At 46.1% G+C, this 19,100-nt stretch overlaps 1 protein-coding gene across 1 annotated transcript in view; it reads left to right on the top strand.

Annotated features, from left to right (window-relative positions):
- The window catches only part of Svopl (SVOP like), a 56,332-nt gene that overhangs the window by 15,623 nt on the left and 21,609 nt on the right, over positions 1 to 19,100 (top strand). Inside the window, exons 7-13 of the mRNA XM_052721323.1 lie at positions 1,729 to 1,854; positions 3,456 to 3,584; positions 6,177 to 6,250; positions 9,178 to 9,389; positions 12,240 to 12,351; positions 14,913 to 14,994; positions 15,972 to 16,061. Of these exons, the coding sequence (XP_052577283.1) occupies positions 1,729 to 1,854; positions 3,456 to 3,584; positions 6,177 to 6,250; positions 9,178 to 9,389; positions 12,240 to 12,351; positions 14,913 to 14,994; positions 15,972 to 16,061 (825 nt within the window). The remainder of the gene's footprint in view (positions 1 to 1,728; positions 1,855 to 3,455; positions 3,585 to 6,176; positions 6,251 to 9,177; positions 9,390 to 12,239; positions 12,352 to 14,912; positions 14,995 to 15,971; positions 16,062 to 19,100) is intronic.

The following is a 19,100-nucleotide window of genomic DNA, read 5'->3' as shown; positions in this document are numbered from 1 at the left end:
GTCTTCAAATGCCACCGTTTTAGAACTCACCTCTCCACCTTCCCCCGGGACCTCTGATCTCCATGTTTCTATCTCAGGTCACAGCAAACAGCTCATCTTCTGCTATCCGAGCTTGAATGCGGGAGTCTCAGTGGAGCCCACCCTTCCCCTCACCCTACTCAATGGCCGGGCTGTGCTGGCTCATCCCCAGTTCATGGACCCACAGTGCAAGTGTCCGTCAATAAACTTTGTCACTTTTATCTTCAGAAATGTGTGACAAGTGCATTTAAAAAACCCTTTTGCCCTCTTACTACTGAGATCCATCCCAGTGCCACATCAACTGTCACTCTTTTTTTTTTTTTTTTTTTTTTTTTTGTTTTTTTTGAGACAGGGTTTCTCTGTGTAGCTTTGCGCCTGTCCTGGAACTCACTTGGTCGCCCAGGCTGGCCTCGAACTCACAGAGATCCACCTGGCTCTGCCTCCCGAGTGCTGGGATTAAAGGCGTGCGCCACCACCGCCCGGCTTCAACTGTCACTCTTACACAGCATCTGTATCTACTGACTGTTGGGAAAAGTTGTACCTTGTCACTCAAGCCCTTCTCCATACATTATTCTATTTTCTTTATAGCCTTATCACTTTCTTAAGTAATCTATTTTTGGCGTAATTATCTTTGATAAGATAATCATCCTTTGGGGCTGGAGAGATGGCTAGGTGCTTAAGAGGAACCAGCATATGGGTTCCATTCCTAACACCCACATGGCAGCTTACAACCATCTGTCACTCCAGTTCCAGGGGATCTGTCACCTACTGGCCTCCTTGGGCACCAGATATGGTATACAAACATATATGCAGACAAAACACCCATAGACATAAAATAACAAATTAAAAACAAAACCATCCCTTAAGCAGCTCCGTGAAGGAGCTGCCTTCTTTCCTTCTCTCTGAGATGGAGTGAACCCCCATCTTAGATGAATAGGAGTGTTCAGGCTAATGGGGGATGGGTCTATTAATTATTCTATTCTTTTTTGTTTTTCGAGACAGGATTTCTCTGTATAACAGTTCTGGCTGTCTTTGAACTCTCTCTGTAGACCAGGCTGTCCTTGAACTCAAAGAGATCAGCCTGCCTCTGCCCCCTGAGTGCTGGGATTAAAGGTGTGTGCTAACACTGCCTGGCATCTATTAATAATTATTGACCATCGGGGCCCACGTTACTTGATATCAAGTCCATAAGCATAAAGAGCAAAAGTGTGAGGCCTCACTTATACTATGGGCTGTTTCTGAAAACAGCGTGTCTAAAGGAGCATTGGAGGCAGACAGTAAACTGTCAGTTCCTCTGAGAAGAGAAGCTGACGCCTGAGCACTGGGAGAAGAGAGCAGTCCCTGTTCCTCTTGTACCTCTTATGGCCGGGGCATTGCATTATCTGTAAGAAAACAAACCCATGTGGAAGACCTCTAGGGCATTCAACTTTTTGGTTTTTGTTTTAAACTCTAGTGATATTGCTGATGGCTTTATACTGTACTAAGGTAGAGCAAACAGTTTACAGACAGAAACTGAGCCATGAAGTAGAGTGACCCATCAGCTCCTCAGATCAGAAGAGCTTTCCTGGGAGTAGAACCCAATAGTCACCCCTCAGAACTCCCACCTTGCCCACACATAACACAAAAGGACGGCTCCAAGGCTCCGGAGAAGGGGGAATGACAAGGAGACGGGCCAGAAGGAATTGTCATGTTTCAGGTCTCTCTCCCCAGGTCTTCTGGCTTGCTGGCTCCCTGCTCATCATCAGCATGGCTTCTGTGGTCATCCCCACCATTGGGTGGCGTTGGCTCATCCGCATTGCCTCCATCCCTGGCATCATCCTCATCATGGCCTTCAAGGTGATGCTTCTGAAACTGCCCGCATGCTCCCTTTCTGCTGGACCACTGACCTCTTCCCCACAAATGTATTTATGTTAGCCTCTTAAAAAAAAAGATTTCCTTTTGTTTATAATTATGTAGTGTGTGTGTGTGTGTGTGTGTGTGTGTGTGTGTGTGTGTGTGTGTGTCTGCATGTGCATGATAGTGTGCCCGATCCCCCGGAACTGTAGTAACATTCAGTTGTGGGGATGTGTGAAGCTCAGATGGTTGAGCTGCCCTGGGTTTGGTCATTAGCACAGCATAAATTGGATGAGGTAACACATGCTTGTTGTAATCCTAGTACTCGGGAGACAGAGGCAGAAAGATCAAGGTCACCCTCAGCTACATAGCTGATTTGAAGCCATGCTGGGACACCTGAGAAAAAGAAGGAAAAAGGAGGGAAGGAGAAGGAGGAAGAGAGGACAGGAGAGGGCGAAGGGAGAGGAGAACCAGAGAAGGGGCAGAGAGGTAGAGAATGGAGGAAGAGAAGGCTCCTGAGTGGCCATTTATTCCAAACCTCAACCTAATTTGGGTCTCCGCAGGAACATACCCAGCTTTAGAAGCCTGTGACCAGGTCGTGGAGGTCCGTCTTCTCACCTGGCATCTTTTAAAGTTTTTTTTTGTTTTTGTTTTTGTTTTTTGGTTTTTTGAGACAGGATTTCTCTGTAGAGCTCTGGCTGTCCTGGAACTCTCACGCTGTAGACAAGTTGTCCTCGAATTCACAGAGATCCTCCTGCCTCTGCCTCCCGAGTGCTGGCTGGGATTTAAGGCGTGAGCCACCACTGCCCAGCTTTAAAGCATTATTTTTTTAAAGAATACTTAATCTCCCAAGCCTTTCCTCTTCCACAAGAAGCAAAATCATGACCTCGACATCTTTCCCGTGGCTGGTTCCACAGCCAGACCCCCATCTCTCCTCTGTACAAACTCAGAGGATGGTTAGTTTCAGTCTGTTGCTCAGAATCCCCCTCCCCCATCCCTGGCCCTTGAGGGCTTGGGGTGTGGCTCAGTGGTGTAATGCACACCTCAATTGCACAAGGTCTTGGGTTCAATCCCCAGTACGCACCCCCCACAACACATACACCAAGAATGACACCCAGACCCCTCAGGGGCTCTGGGACCAGTGGCTTTCAGGCCTGTTGCTTCCTGTGGGAAGACCACAGTCTCTGTGGTTGTAGACTAAAACTTCATTGCTTTCTCAGCTAACTTCAGCCCACCATTGGGTGTTCTGAAGGCCTAGGTTCAAGTGCAGCCTGGAATTGGTTGTATATGAATTGCTCTCAAGCCCATTGTATAACTGATATAGCTGTAAAAAAAAAAATCTACATTCTACTCAAATATTTAAAGTCGGTCCTTTGGTTTTAGTCCAGAGACTCCTGTTCCCTAGCTTTCCCTCCCTAGAGGCAAATTTCCAAGTCAGCATTGCATTTATCAGCATGCCTGATGTGCAGTATGCCTTCAGAGCTTGCCACCCGTCCTGGGTGTGGGAGGCAGCCAGGACTGAATAAGGTGTGGAATAGTAACAATGGCACCTTTGGCAGTCTACAGTACCTGCAGCTCTGATGGTCTCTGTAATCTGTGCCCAGTTTATCCCTGAATCTGCTCGCTTCAACGTCTCCACTGGAAACACACAGGCTGCGCTGCACACCCTGGAGAGCATTGCCAAGATGAACCGCTCAGTCATGCCAGAGGGACAGCTGGTGGAGCCCATCCTGGTGAGTTCACAGCCCGTGATCCCCCACCAGTAGTCCAGAAGCTCTCTAGTCTGGATGGCCTAGAAAGAGCAGAGATGGGGCTTAATTTAGCTCCTCTCTGCCCTGTAATACTGGTAAATTACCTGACTTCATTTTTGTCGTCTAGAAAACATAAACAATGCTTCTTACCTTGCAGAACTGATCACACCATTTGCCTTCATGGCTTATAATATGTGTTTTTTTTAAAATAATCATTTTATTTGTTTTTTGTATTGGCTTTGTCTCATTTTGATAAGATTGTTTCGATAGGCCAGGCAGTGGTGGCGCACGCCTTTAATCCCAGCACTCGGGAGGCAGAGCCAGGCAGATCTCTGTGAGTTCGAGGCCAGCTTGGTCTACAGAGCGAGATCCAGGACAGGCACCAAAACTACACAGGGAAACCCTGTCTCAAAAAACCAAAAAAACCAAAAAAAAAAAAAAAAAAAAACCAAAAAAAAACAAAAAAACCCCAAAAGATTATTTCAATAAAGTCTATTTCGGTTTTTGGGGCTATCTTTTTGTTTTGTTTTCAAGACGGGGTTTCTCTGTGTAGCCCTGGCTATCCTGGAACTCATTCTGTAGACCAGGTTGGACTCGAACTCACAGAGATCCACCTGCCTCTGCCTCCTGAGTGCTGGGATAAGGTGTGTGCCACCACCGCCTATTTGGGGATATATTGTTACATATTAGTATATGGTTCACATATTGTGTTAGTGGGTTAGTTTTATTGCTTGAAGTATTTTTACAACATTTATGTATGTGTACATTTGTGGGTATGGGTATGGATGTGCATGCCACAGCATGAATGTGGGGGTCAGAGAACAATTGTGGGCATCAGTTCTCTTCTACTTTGTGGGTTCTGGAAATTGAACTCGTAACATCCGGCTTGACAGCAAGTGTCTGTACCTGCTGAGTCATCTTAACAGCCCTCTTTTGTTTTTAAAGGGGTGTGTGTGTGTGTGTGTGTGTGTGTGTGTGTGTGTGTGTGCAGGTGCTAGTGGATCTGAGGAAGATGTTAAATCTCTTGGAGCTGGAGTTATAGGCAGTTGTGAACCATCTGATGTGGTGCTGGGAACTCAACTCCAGCCCTCTGGAAGAGCACTAATGTCTGAGTCATATTCCAGCTCCCCGCTTTTATGTTTTTAGAAATTAAAATCCTGATCCCCTTACAGGCAATTTGGGGGATAGGGCATTAGTGGTTTGGTCAAAGAATTCACTCTTTTTTTTGTTTTTGTCTTTCGAGACAGGGTTTCTCTGTGTAGCTTTGCGCCTTTCCTGGAACTCACTCTGTAGCCCAGGCTGGCCTTGAACTCACAGAGATCCGCCTGGCTCTGCCTCCCGAGTGCTGGGATTAAAGGCGCATGCCACCACCGCCCGGCTTAGAATTCACTCTTTAGACCAGAGTGGAAAGGAAGTTTATTTAAATCAAAGTAAGCCGGTCACACATGGAAGAGTGGGTTGCAAAGTTGGTACCTGTGCCCACAGTGCGTGTAGGAGCAGGGGGAGCTGAACCACTGCTGTCTGAGCCATCGCCATGGGGCACGAGGAGACAGGAAATAGCACAGAAAGGAGAGGAAGTCTCAGTCGAGGAAAGAGATGAGAGATGGAGTTGAGATGGAGGTCGGTGTGTCCAGGAGCCAGCACAGAGCGGGCTGACCCAAGAGGCTGCCCTTGGTGCCGCGGGCGGCCCAGCTCAGCAGCTTCATCCTGAGGGTGCAGAGGGGACCACACCGAGGAGGGCCACGCTGAAATGAGTCCACGCATTTGGACTGAATTCTAACCCTCTGAAACCGTAGGCCCGATTAAAGCCTCCCTTCTGTAAATCACCTGGTGTGCTGTTACGTCAGCAGAGCAGTAACGAAGACATCGGCATAACAGGAAGGGCAAAGTTTCATTAACTCGGTCTCAGAGGTTACCGTCAGTAGCCAGTGGCTTCATTGTTTAGGGCCCGTGACGGCAGAGCGTCATGGTAGAAAGGCATGTTGGAGCAGAACTGCCCACTTCGTGGCGGCTGAGAAGCAAAGAGCGATCAAGGGGGTCAGGAACAAATGGTGGGCCCCGCCTCTGAGAGTTTTCATCAGGGTCCAAATGCCCTCTAATTATGAATACTTCTGTGGATTAATCTTTCGGCTAAGCAGAGCACTCATGAGCAAGTCAATTCTCAGTGACTGGATCCACTAGCCAGCGCCAGTTTTTTGTTTTTTTTTTAAGAAAAAAATTTGTGTGTTTGGGTGTTTTGCTTTCGTATGTCTGCACCTCACATGTGTGCAGTGCCCCCAGAGGTCAGAAGAAGGTGTTGGACCCCCTGAAACTGAAGTTAGAAATGCTTGTGAGTTGCCCTGTGGGTGCCAGGATCCAACTGATCCTCTGCAAGAGCAGAGTTGTTGTTCAGCCCCTAGGTCCTGGTTTTGAACACATCAGCCTTTTGGATCGGGGGCGGGGGTTGTTTTATAACTGAGCCACACAGGATGATCTCACCACACCATATTCCTTGTGTAACTCTTGATTTGTATGATCAAGAATATCATAGAAATATGTCCTTCTATATTCTGCCCCCCGCCTTCATTCTCCTAGGAGAAAAGAGGAAGATTTGCAGATCTACTGGATTCTAAATATCTCCGGACCACATTACAGATCTGGATCATATGGTAAGTCCCTGGTTACTGCAAGGCCAATGTGAAATAAACAGGTATTTGAAGGAAACCCACTGGAATAGAGTAGTCTTTCAAATATACCTTATTTTTCACTTTGCCTCCCATGATTTCCGTTATCCATTGTCAACCAAAGTCATATTCGTCTTGACTTCTTCAACAGAAAGACCACATTTACGTGTAACTTTTATGGCATCTTGTAAATTGTTTTAAGTCTGTATAGGAACTTACATGGTGTGATCTGTGGTGTCCACTGGGGCGTGGGGGGTGTCTTAGCTGCATCTTCTATGGATAAAGAGGGACAGACCACTGCAAATCCACTCTCGGGAGTATTAGAAAAAAATACACAAGGGAGTCATCAAATAGTTCCTCCCACAATGTCTTGTCTTTCTAATACCCCCCTCTTACCCCCCTCCCCCCCAATGATAAAACTGTAAAAAGAGAAAGGAAACCTTAGTAGTCTACATAGTTTTCCAGTGACAAGACTAAACATGTCACTTCCTGGCCTTCCGTAGTCTGGGCTTTGGGCTTACCCCACGATAGGGACTGAGCCTTTGAATGACAGGCTCAGTGGCCCAGCCTTGTGAGCGCCTCTCTGTGCTTCATTCCTTTGTAGCTTTGACCTTGAGTGAGCAAAGGATTGCAAAGTGGGACTCGAAAGCAAGTGCTTACTATACAGGGAAGGACTGAGGACTTGAGCGGCATTGAACTAGCATCTCTGGAGCAGGGCTTCCTGGCACATTTCTGTAATGTCAGCACTAGGGAGGTGAGGTAGGGGGACCATGAGTTCAAGGTTATCTACTGCTACCAGTTTGAAGCCAGCCTAGGCTACACAAAACCCTGCCTCAGACAAAAATTAGTGTCTCTGTACCATACAAAATGAGGAGAAGCCTAAATGGCAAGCTATCAACAAAGAGAAGAAATTTGATATATTGCAGTATATAATATACATATATGTATATAAAACACATATGCTATATATGTAATTGTCTTTCAACAGTTATGATAGATAGTCCAGTTTAAGATTTATTTTTATTTTTATTTATTTATTTTTTGGGTTTTTTTGTTTTTTTTTTTTGAGACAGGGTTTCTCTGTGTAGCTTTGTGCCTTTTCTGGAACTTGCTTTGTAGACCAGGCTGGCCTCGAACTCACAGAGATCCGCCTGCCTCTGCCTCCCGAGTGCTGGGATTAAAGGTGTGCGCCACCACAGCCCGGCAAGATTTATTTTTATTTTTTAAATTTATGTATATGTGTATATTTCTCTGTACTTCGCACGTGAATGGTTGGCCGAAGAGGGTGTCAGATCCCCTGGAATTAGGGTTACAGGTGGCTGTGAGCCCTCCAACATGGGTGCTGGGAACTCAAGTCTGGGTCCTTTGGAAGAGCAGCAAATCCTCTTAACAACTGAGCCATCTCTCCAGCCCTGACAACTGAGTTTAGAAATAGGCAAAAGGCTCGAATAGGTATGTCACCCACACTGTCAATCTGCAGCACATGTCAAAACATGCTCAACCATAAAGTCACCAAGGAAATGCAATTTAAAACCTTACACATTCTTATAAACCCGACAGTGCGTAAGAACAGCCATGATGAAAAAGATCCCAGGGCAGGGGAGATGGTTCACCAGTTAAGTGCACGGGCTACTCTTTCAGAGGACTCCAGTTCGGTTCCTAGCACCCCACATGGTAGCTCAAAACCACTTAACTCCAACTCCAGGGGATCCAAACCCTCTTCTTGCCTCCAAGGGCACTGCATACACATGGTGCACATATATGCATGTGGGCAAAACTCAAATAAAATAAAAATGACTAAATCTTTAAAAAGACTGCCTGTACCAAGGGTTCGCAAGGATGCAAAGTAACTGGAACGTTTCCCCACACAGCTGCCTGTCTAGGAAACCTGTCTAGGAGTACCTATTAGTGTTAAAATATATATCTTTGTTGTTGGGGTTCTTTACTCTTTTGGGGGACCCATCAACCAGCTCCCAAATAAATCTTCTGTAAATCTTACTCTTACTCTGTGTCTTGCTGTGTAGCTGGGTGGCTGGCTCCTGGAGTCCTCCTCCTTCTCTGGCTGCTTCTTTTTTTCCTCCCAGATTTCTCCTTCTATTTATCCTCTCTGCCTGTCAGCCCCGCCTAGCCTTTCTCCTGCCTTGCTATTGGTCATTCAGCTCTTTATTAGACTATCAGGTGTTTTAAACAGGCACAGTAGCACAGCTTCACAGAGTTAAACAAATGCAACATAAACAAAAGTCACATACCTTAAAATAATATTCTCCAACACATCTTAGGAATCAGTTATTCTATTCCAAAGTTCATATCCGAGAAAATGCATACATATATACATATATATGCATTTATGTATGCATATATACATATATATGATATAATATAATATAATATAATATATGCTATTATATAATATGTTTCTCTAAAGTTGTCTTTAGATACCTGGATGCTGTGTGAACTGTTTCCTGTTGCTCTTGCTCTGTGCCTTCCACATAGATCATTCTTCTTCCTTTTTTTTTTTTTTTTTTTTTTTTTTGGTTTTTCAAGACAGGGTTTCTCTGTGTAGCTTTGCGCCTTTCCTGGAACTCACTTGGTAGCCCAGGCTGCCCTTGAACTCACAGAGATCCGCCTGCCTCTGCCTCCCGAGTGCTGGGATTAAAGACGCGCACCACCACCGCCCGGCTTCATTTTTCTTCTTATCCTTGCCTGCCATGCTTTTTTCTGTCCCCCAAGCCTGGTGAAAGTTTTTGCTAATGATATTCTTTTTTTATTTTTATTTTTTGTTTTTCAAGACAGGGTTTCACTGTATCCTTGGCTGTCCTGGAACTCACTCTGTAGACCAGGCTGGCCTCGAACTCAGAGATCTGCCTGCCTCTACCTCCTGAGTACTGATGACATTCTCCTCTCACTTCCAGGTTGGGAATTTCTTTTGCCTACTACGGGGTTATCCTGGCCAGTGCTGAGTTGCTGGAGCGGGATCTGGTCTGTGGTTCGAAGTCGGAGTCAGAACCAGAGGTGGGGGTGACCACGGGGGACGCAGAGGAAAGTCTCAGCCCCTGCTATTGCCACCTCTTTGCACCCTCTGACTACAGGACCATGATCATCAGCACGCTCGGGGAAATTGCTTGTAAGACTGCCCGTGCACCTTCTCTGTTTCAGGCAGGGGTCCTGCAGTTCAGGTCAAAGAGAAGTCTGACCCTGTGGCGAGGCTCCTGTCTAGTAGAACTCCATGGGTCTTCAGATCACGCTGCTACACCTCCCAGTTTGGTTGTTGTGGGGAGGAGGGCCTGAGAGTAAAGCTTTGAACTGTTTCATTTTATCAATTCCAAATACATTTTTAGTCTGGAGTGGTGGCGCACACCTTTAATCTCAGTGCTTAGGAAGCAGAAACAGGTGGACCTCTGTGAATTCCAGGCCAGCTTGATCTACATAATAAGTTCTAGGCCCGCCAGGGCTACATCCACAGTGAGACCCTGTCTCAAATGAAAAGATACATTTATTTTTGAGATTATAATATAACTCTCTTCCCTCCCCCAAACTCCCACACTCAAATTCATGGCCTTCTTTTTTATTTTTATTTCTCTAACAGCAAACTTTCCTTTCCCCCAGCTCTTACAACCTTTCTGCCCTCTTCCAGAGTGATTTCTGAACCTTAGGGGCAGGAGTGGGTTTGTAGATCTAACTGTTTGGACTTGGCTCCACAACTCCGCCTTTTGATCGCATGTGGTTGTCAGGAGTTGGCTCCATCTCTTGCAGAGAAGTTTCCTTGATGAGGGGTGAAGATTACATTTATCTGTGGGCAGAAGGAGAAATATTTATAGTGTGGCTAGGGATTATGTTGGCTTAGTGAAGTGGTGTTTGCAGGTTCTTTTCCAAGATCCATGACTTCACCAGCCTTGGATAGTTGGCTAGGTTTCCCGTGCCAAGCACGGTTTCCCTCTCGTTGAATAGGCCTTCAGTCCAATTAGAGAGTTTTTGGTTAGTGCCGAGGTCCACACGCCCCTACTGCACCATTGGGGTTATCATGCCCTTCTGGTCATTGTAACATCGCAGCTGCTTAGGACCATTGGCTGCTCTCCTCCTTTGGAAACTCACCTGGTGCCTTCTGGTACCATGAAAGCTAGTCCTCAGCGAGGATGCATTCAGGCCAGATCCAGCTCAGGTCCTCTGGGGCCTGTGTCTGAGGTACATGATGTCTTCAGCAACAGGGACTTATATTTCACCTCTGGGAGGCAACCAAGGGCAATAATATAGTTTATAATATTTTGTTTGATCCAATTTTTTGTATAATCTGATCTGTTTTGATAGTCTCTTGTACGATCCTGACCAACAACTCAAAAGAGGGCTTCTCATGCCTGGTGTTAGGGTTTTGGTTAGACAGTCTATGACTCTTAGGTGAACATCGTCAGCCCAGTTGGGGAAATTTCATTTAAACTATGTATGTATATTTATACACCAGCTTACATGTATTATAGGTATTTTTAGGTAGATAGGTAGTAGTATGTTTTTATGACTTTTTCAGATATTCTTACTGTTATTTTACCTTCTTCCATCATTTTGTATTGAATATCCCTCCCCCTCCCTAATTATTTCTTTTTAATGGGTTTTTTAGATATTTCTTTTGTGTTTATGAATATTTTGCCTGCCTGTGTCTATGTGCACCATGTTCATGCCTGATGCCCTCATAGGTCAGAAGAGGGTGTCTGATCCTCTGCAGCTGGAGTTATGGATGGTCGTGTACCACCATGGGGATGGGTGCTGGGAAGAGAATCCAGGCCATCCTCTGCAAGAGCAACAAGTGCTCTTAACTGCTGAGCCATCTCTCTAGCCTGCCTCCGTAATACGTTCCCCCTTTTCTCATTCCCCCCTTTAGGTCACGTGTACTTCCCTCTACTCCCCCCCCCCCGCCCCCCCTCCCCACAACAGTTCCTTTTCACTTTCCTGGTTTTTGCAGTTCCTTTGGGTTATATGCTCACATCTGATGATTTGGACCTAGGAGCCTCGGATGAGAGAGAATATGCAGGGTTTGCTTTTCTGGATCTGGGTCCTCACTCAATTGCCTCACTCACTATGATCTTTCTAGTTCCATCTATTTACCTGGATAAACCCTGGAGCCGGATGTCAAGATACATAATAACTAAAATGGCAACATTTTACAATGACTTGTTAGATTTCAACTGGCAGCAGTTTTTTGTTTTGTTTTGTTTTTTTCCCAACAAAAATGATGACCCATTAGAAAAAAAAAAGCCAGTGTAACTGGGGATATATTGGAGTTGTTAGAGTGTGTGCATGAAATCCCCAGGACTGTGTGAACTGGGTGTAGTGGTATGGCATGTGCCTGTAATCCCAGTGCTTGGGAAGTGGATGCAAAAGGATCAGAAATTCAAGGTCATCCTTAGCTAAATTTGAGGCCAGGGATATATGAGACCCTGTCTCAAAAAATTAAATAAATAAAAAGAGTCAGAGGTCCAGGGAAGAGTGGCACAAGGCTACATAGTGAGACTGTCTCAAAAAAAAAAAAATCAGTGGAGCCTTGAATTCATTGGACAATGGTATATGGTATTTAGTGCTAGCAAACTGGTGGTTTACAAAACAGTAGAGTAAGCAATAAAATAAAGCCAGGTGTGGTGGCGCACGCCTTTAATCCCAGCACTCGGGAGGCAGAGGAAGGCGGATCTCTGTGAGTTCGAGGCCAGCCTGGTCTACAGAGTGAGTTCTAGGACAGTCAGGAGTATGTAGGGAGACCCTGTACCAAAAACTAAAAAACAGTAAAAAGGCCTTTCTGTAAAACCAGTATTGGTCACTCATGGGCCCATGAGGAAGAAGAAGAAGCACATTGAAGAAGTCATGGATTCCATGACAGTGCGCCTGGGTTCAGGACGAGCTGCTTCCTTATGACGCAGCACGTGGGCCCCTTGGTGTCTTCGCCACTTTTGCTCCAAGGTGTCGCTACCTGTGCCTGTTGTTTACTTCCCAGTGAACCCTTTGAACATCCTGGGCATCAATTTCCTGGGCAGACGCCTGAGCCTGTCCATCACCATGGGATGCACGGCCTTGTTCTTCCTTCTCCTCAATATCTGCACTTCAAGGTACGTACTCCGCGGTTGCTTCTACACAAGCGGTGTGCACTGGTTATCACACCGGACTTCCTGACTCCTGGGGATGTCAGCCACAGGGGAGAGGAGAGAACGGACTGTCTGTTAGACTACAAGGCCCCTCCCCTCTCCTCTGCCCTGCCTCCTTCAGCTGTCATGGGATGCGGAGACAGTACCAGGATGTTCACTTTATGCAAAGCTTCTTGGAGAACTGGAAAACAGCCTTAGTTTTCTTTTCTTTTCTCTTTTATTTAGATTTATTTATATGTTATGTATACAGTGTTCTGCCTGTATGTTTGCCTGCAGGCCAGAAGAGGGCACCAGATGGTTGTGAGCCACCTTATGGTTGCTGGGACTTGAACTCAGGACCTCTGAAAGAGCAGTTGGTGCTCTTAACTGCTGAGTCATCTCTCCAGCCCCCCACCTTTTTCTTAAAAAAGAGGATTTATTTATTTATTTGTTTGTTTGTTTGTTTGTTTATTATGTGCGTGCAGTGTTGTGCCTGCAGGCCAGAAGAGGGCACCAGATCTCATTACAAATGTTTGTGAGCCACCATGTGGTTGCTGGGAATTGAACTCAGGACCTCAGGAAGAGCAGACAGTGCTCTTAACCTCTGAGCCATCTCTGCAGCCCCGCCCCCCTTTAAAACCAAATTATCTGGACCAACATGAGCTAATGCAGTGACACAGACAACGTGTATCTGAAGGCTGGAAAAATAGTTCAATGGTAGAGTACTTGCCTCAGATAACAATATCATCCCAAGTCCGCAGTCCTATGGCACTCTGAGCAATAATATGGTTGACTCTGGATCTGTGAGTTCTACACCTACAGGCCAACTGACCATAGATTGAAATTTAAAAAAAGTTTCATCCCAGACAATGAAAACAAACTACATCTGTATAGAACATGTGGGCTGGCTAGTTTTATGTCAGCTGGACACAAGCTAGAATCATCTGAAAGGAGGGAACCTCAGTTGAGAACATGCCTCCATAAGATCTTAGTGATTGATGGGTGAGGCCTGGCCCATTGTGGGTGGTCCTGGGTTCTATCAGAAAGCAGGCTGAGCAAGCCAGTAAGCAGCACTCCTCCATAGCTTCTGCATCAGCTCCTGCCTCCAGGTTCTTCCCCTGTCTGAGTTCCTGTCCTGATGTCCTTCAGTGATAGACTACTATGTGGAAGAGCGAGCCAAATAAACTGTGTTCTTCCTCATGTTGCTTTTGGTCATGATGTTTCATCCCAGCAACAGGAACCCCAAGACAGCCTGCCATTGTCCTCTCTTTTAGATTTGGGAATGTTTCTTTTTTATTATAATTTTTTAAAATTTATTTAACTTTATTTTATGTGCATTGGTGTGAAGGTATCAGATCCCCTGGAACTGGAGTTACAGACAGTTGTGAGCTGCTATATGGGTGCTGGGAATTGAACTCAGGACCTCTGGGAGAGCAGTTAGTGCTCTTAACCGCTGAGCCATCTCTCCAGTCCTTTATTATAATTTTCAATTTTTTGAAATTATAATATAATTAGATCATTTCCCCCTTCACTTTCCTTCCTCAAATCTGTCCCATGTGCCCCCTTGCTCCCTTTTAATTTCGTGGCCTTTTTTTCTTTCATTGTTGTTACACACACACACACACACACACACACACACACGCACACGCTCACGCTCACCTCACGCTCTTTCCTAAATACATAAATACAGCCTGCTTAGCCCGTATAGTAGCACCTGTATGTTTATGATCTCAGGGTTGACCATTTGGTATTGGATATTGACTAATGGGGGTGGGGAGACTTGCTCTCCTGCTCTCAGGATTCCCGTTGCCTGCAGTTCTTGGTCTAGGATTGAGGTCACCTGAGCTTTTTCCCACGCTAACATGTCCATTGTGTCATTGTTCAGGCAGCCGTGATGACGAGACTTCCTGGATGTAGCGTCCCTGACATTTCTAGGAGACATACTCTCACAGCAAAGTCCCTGCGATCTTTCTGAGCCCTCTTCCACATGAGCCTTAGGTGGAGGAAGTGTGTGGTAGGCGTATCAGTTGGGCCCGGGTACCACATGACCTCTTGTTCTCTGCACAATACCAAATAACGCTTTACACACAACATTTACGTGTTACTAGGGATTGTAGGCAATCTAGTGATTTAAAGAGGATATCAGAGGGGGCTAGAGAGATGGCACAGCAGATAAGAGCATGCTTATCTCGTTTGCAGCTCTCGTAGAGGATCCAGATTGGGCTGCCAGTACCTACAGGGTGTTTCACAACCACCTGCATTCTAGTTCCGGGGGTTCTGATGCCTCTTCTGACCTCCCAGGAACACACATGGTACACATACATACATGCAGGCAAAGCAATCGTACTACAGAAAATCCCTTTTCCAAGGCATGTGCTCATCTGGGAGCATCAGGTCTGAGCGCCCCCCTTAGGTGAATGGATTGTGAGGAAACTGACTTTAGGATGTCACAGTTAGGCCAGCTGAGAAGAAGCACCTTGTTGAGGCGCTGAGCTTCGTGAGGCCTTCTGTGTCTCCTGTTGCAACTTCCTCTGCTTCCTCCTCAGCGCCGGCCTCATTGGCTTCCTCTTCATGCTGAGGGCCCTGGTGGCGGCAAACTTCAACACCATCTACATCTACACCGCTGAGGTGAGCATTGGGGGGTGGCGTGGCTACACCAGGGCATGCCAGGTGAGCTTCCAGTCTGTGGGTAATGCATCCCTGACTTCTGTTAACCTTTGCCAAGTTTCTTAAACTGTGAAATTCTATGCAAATGACACTAGAGAGCTTGATGTGGATTTTTCCTTTCCCATTTAGTCTATTGAAATTCAGTCTTGGAAAGAGAGGGCCTCCTCCCTTTCAAGGGAGATCGGGTTGTTAGTCTAACTTGTCACTATGACAAAAGCCTGAGATAATTTAGGGACGTGAAGATCCATTTTAGTTCAGTCTCAGTTGTCCTGGTCCATGCCTTACCCTTTGGTCTGTAGCAGAGGCACCATGGTTGAAGGGTTTGGGAGAGAAAATCTGGCCACCACATAGCAGCCAGGAAGCAAAGAAGTAACAGGAAGGGACCTGGGCTAAGATAACCTTCAAAGCACATGCCCAGTGACCACCTCCTCTAACCAGGACCTGGGCTAAGGTACACCCTCCAAAGCACATGCCCAGTGACTACCTCCTCTAACAACTCCAGGCTTCCGAAGTTCTGCCTTCCAATAGTCTATGTAAATTTTGAGTCCATTCATGAACTAAACAATTGATTAGGGCAGGTCTCATGCTTCTGCCCTTTACTAATTTAAGCAGCTCTCAGTTCAAATATGTTGACATCAAAATTCACCACCACGGGGCTGGTGAGAAGGCTCATGGAGGAGAGGCACTGGCTGCCAAACATGACAATATGAGTTGAGTCCCTGAGAGTCACATGGATGGACAGCACTGACTGCTGCAAGCTGTCCTCTGACCTCCACACACGCACCACGACATGCGTGCGTATCCATGCACACGAGAAATGAATAAATGTAACTTTTTTAAAATTCAAAACCGGACACCAAAGACAATGAGCATCTTCTGCCCTGAAATCCGTCCTGTATTCCTATAGTCTGTGTTCTCTATGCCTCTCTCCTCTGCAGGTCTACCCTACTCCAATGCGCGCTCTGGGGATGGGAACCAGCGGTTCCCTGTGTCGCATCGGGGCGATGGTTGCGCCATTTATATCCCAGGTACCCAAGAAGGGTGTGCAGGGAGACTGAACCTCAGTGGGGGTGGGAAACAGGGACCCAGTGCCATCAGAGTAAGGATATAATAGGTTTCTGCTTTCTTCGGGGGCGTGAATGTTTAACTGCTTATAGGCTTTAATTCAGAGTTATACCTCTTGGGGGGCTTGTCAGCCGGGATGGGCTATTGAGAAACACAAGAGTATCGGGGTGGGGGTGGAGTGGGGAGTCGGGTGTAGAACAGTAAGGCAGAGCCTAGATATGGGGAGGTGGGGCTGGGCTGAAGTCTGGTGCAGGCTGGGATAAAATTTAAGGGAACCTGGCACCATGGGAGAAAAAACAGAGAACACAGGCTAATGCAGTGGCCCATTTGCTCTTCCTGCTACAGAAATAGGAAATAGGCCTTGGGTCCTGGAGTGCCTCATCAGCTGTGGGGGCCTAGCAGGACACCAGGCCCTGACTTGTCTTTCTGGGTCCTGAGATCATCCCCCACCCTCAACGTGCAGGCTCTATTTGCTCCCTGTGTACGGGGCATTCTCACAAGTCCCAAACATGACTTTGTCACTGGCCTAGAGCTTGCTGGTCTATGTCTGAACCACATTATCAAGATCCAGAGCTTCAGACAATCGCGTCTGAGGGTATGGGAGGGGGGCATTTTCCATGGAAGACAGTCCTGTGGGTGAAGTAGATGTTTCCTATCTTTTAACAGAAGGATTTTTTGTGGCTACAGTGGGTTTTTGTTGTTGTTTGTTTGTTTTTGATGTCAAGACATGGTTTCTCTGTGTAACAACCCTGCCTGTCCTGGAACTTGCTTTGTAGACCAGGCTGGCCTCAGACTCACAGAGATTCACCTGCTTCTGCCTCCTGAGTGCTGGGATTAGAGGCACGTGCTACCACTGACCGGCACTACAAAGTAGTTTTTTTTTTTTTTTTAATTCTCCTGAAAGTGTTTCCTGTCTTAAAAATGAGTACTGTTTTTGTCTTGCATTGCTGTTTTCTAAGATTCCTTTCTACCCACTTCGTCTGTCTCGGAGAAGAGCCTACCAGGGAAAGGGACTGAAATAACCACCCTGTCCCTTGTAAGCACACAGAGGCTGGGTTTCTCTCCCCAGCATTATGGGGATGGAGTCTCTGGGTTCTTAGTCCCAGGTAGCATTCTCCCTAGGGACATGGGACCATTTATGCGACAGGCCACATTGCTTCTAAGAGCTTTGGCAATGATCAGAAATGATCACAATTTGGGCTGAGTCCTGAGGCCAAAGGGTTCTTCTGCTCTGCTTGGCACCCTGGGCACAAAGTGGCTCCTAACTCTGGGTGGCTGTAGCTCATCTTTCCTGTGCCTCCCACATTCTAAAATAGAGAGGAATAACAGCACATTTGCATAGGTTTGTTCTGAGGATGAGGCACTTAGACACATACATGACCCAGCATTTGAGAGACATTATATAGTAATGATAATAATTGAGACCAAATCCTACTCATATAAGTATTTCTCATTAGGAAAATCCTTTTGTGACCACAGATGAATCTTTTACTGTTAAAGCAAATAATGGCTGCAAATGTTTAATAATCCAGACAAGATGAGATTTGAGGTATGAAAGCCAAGGAGACGGTATTGTTACTGCTGAGGGCACCATCTTTAATGACCACACTGGGGGGGTCAGCTTTCCAAGACAGATCACTTGCCAGAGAAGCGTGAAGGCTACTGCTTCTCTCGGGGTTCTCTTCCTGTGTGCTGAAAAGCTCACATTTGTTTCAATCTATAGCTGCATCCTTCGCTGCCTTTGTATGGAGCGATACTCCTGGCGAGGAAAGAGTTTAATTCACTTCACGCTATCAAGCACCAACAACTGGGTTTGGAACTAGCTTCGACTACTTGTGTTCATTATTCTTTTGCCTTAAGGAACTGCGGTAGAGGAGGGGATGAGGGGGAAGAGGGAACATGGAAATAAGAGAAACAAAAGCACTTTAAATCCAGTCCAGTGCCATCGCCACTATTCAATGCGTGTACCTTGCTTCCGTAACCAGTTTGGGTCAGGAGAATTCAAGTCCGGGAAGCTTCATGTCCACTCCTAAGGTATTGCCTAGGTTTCTCATGGAGTGAGCTGTTTCAAGGCTTTCCTTGGTGATAGCTGTCCATCTTAAGTGCTTATCAAGATTACTAGGGTAGCATTATGATGTAAACATTCCTGGGCTCTACCCAGAGATGCAGATGGTAGAGATGGAGACCCACTACTTGAGCCTTCCTGAGAGAGGCTGTGCCGTCCACTGGGAGGGCGGTGATTAGGGGCTGGTTTTCCTTTCACCAGCTCTTTCCCTTCATAGTTCCTAAAACAGGCTAGTAAATAAGTTAAAGTTAAAAACTTTACAGGCCTGGAGAGCTAGCTTAGTGCTTAGAATGCTTGCTGCTCTTCCATAGGACTGGAGTTTAGTTCCAACACCCAACACCCATGCCACAGCTCCATGATATCTGTTGCCCTCTTCTGGACTCCTCAGGGACTGCACACATATAGTACCCCTTGCCCACAGGTGTGTGTGTGCACAAACACACATAAAATAAAGGTATTCTAAAAGTAAAAACCGGGACTGGACAGATGGCTCAGAGGTTAAGAGCACTGACTGTTCTTCCAGAGGTCCTGAGTTCAGTTCCCAGCAACCACATGATGGCCCACAACCATCTGTAATGAGATCTGGCGCCCTCTTCTGTATATATAATAAATAAATAAATCTCTAAAAAAAAAAAAAGTAAAAACCATATACATTAGTCAGTAATATGTTTACATAATCTTTAGACTAAATGAATAAAATTTAATTCAAATGTTTCTTTCTTTTTCAAGACAAGGTTTTTCTGTATAATAGCTCTGGCTGTCCTGGAATTCATTCTGTAGATCAGGCTGGCCTTGAACTCAGAGATTCACCTGCTTCTGCCTCCCAAGGTGCTGGGATTGCAGGGGCTATAACACAGGGGTTTCTTGCATGCTAGGCAGACTCTCTTCCAACTGAGCTACACCCCAAACTCCCTCAGCCTATGGGTGCAGTGTTATA

Source organism: Peromyscus californicus, unplaced genomic scaffold (assembly GCF_007827085.1).
Source record: "Peromyscus californicus insignis strain IS unplaced genomic scaffold, ASM782708v3 Scaffold_6__1_contigs__length_162567912, whole genome shotgun sequence".
NCBI classification, from domain to species: Eukaryota; Metazoa; Chordata; class Mammalia; order Rodentia; family Cricetidae; genus Peromyscus; species Peromyscus californicus.
This window is presented reverse-complemented; position numbering and strand designations above follow the sequence as displayed.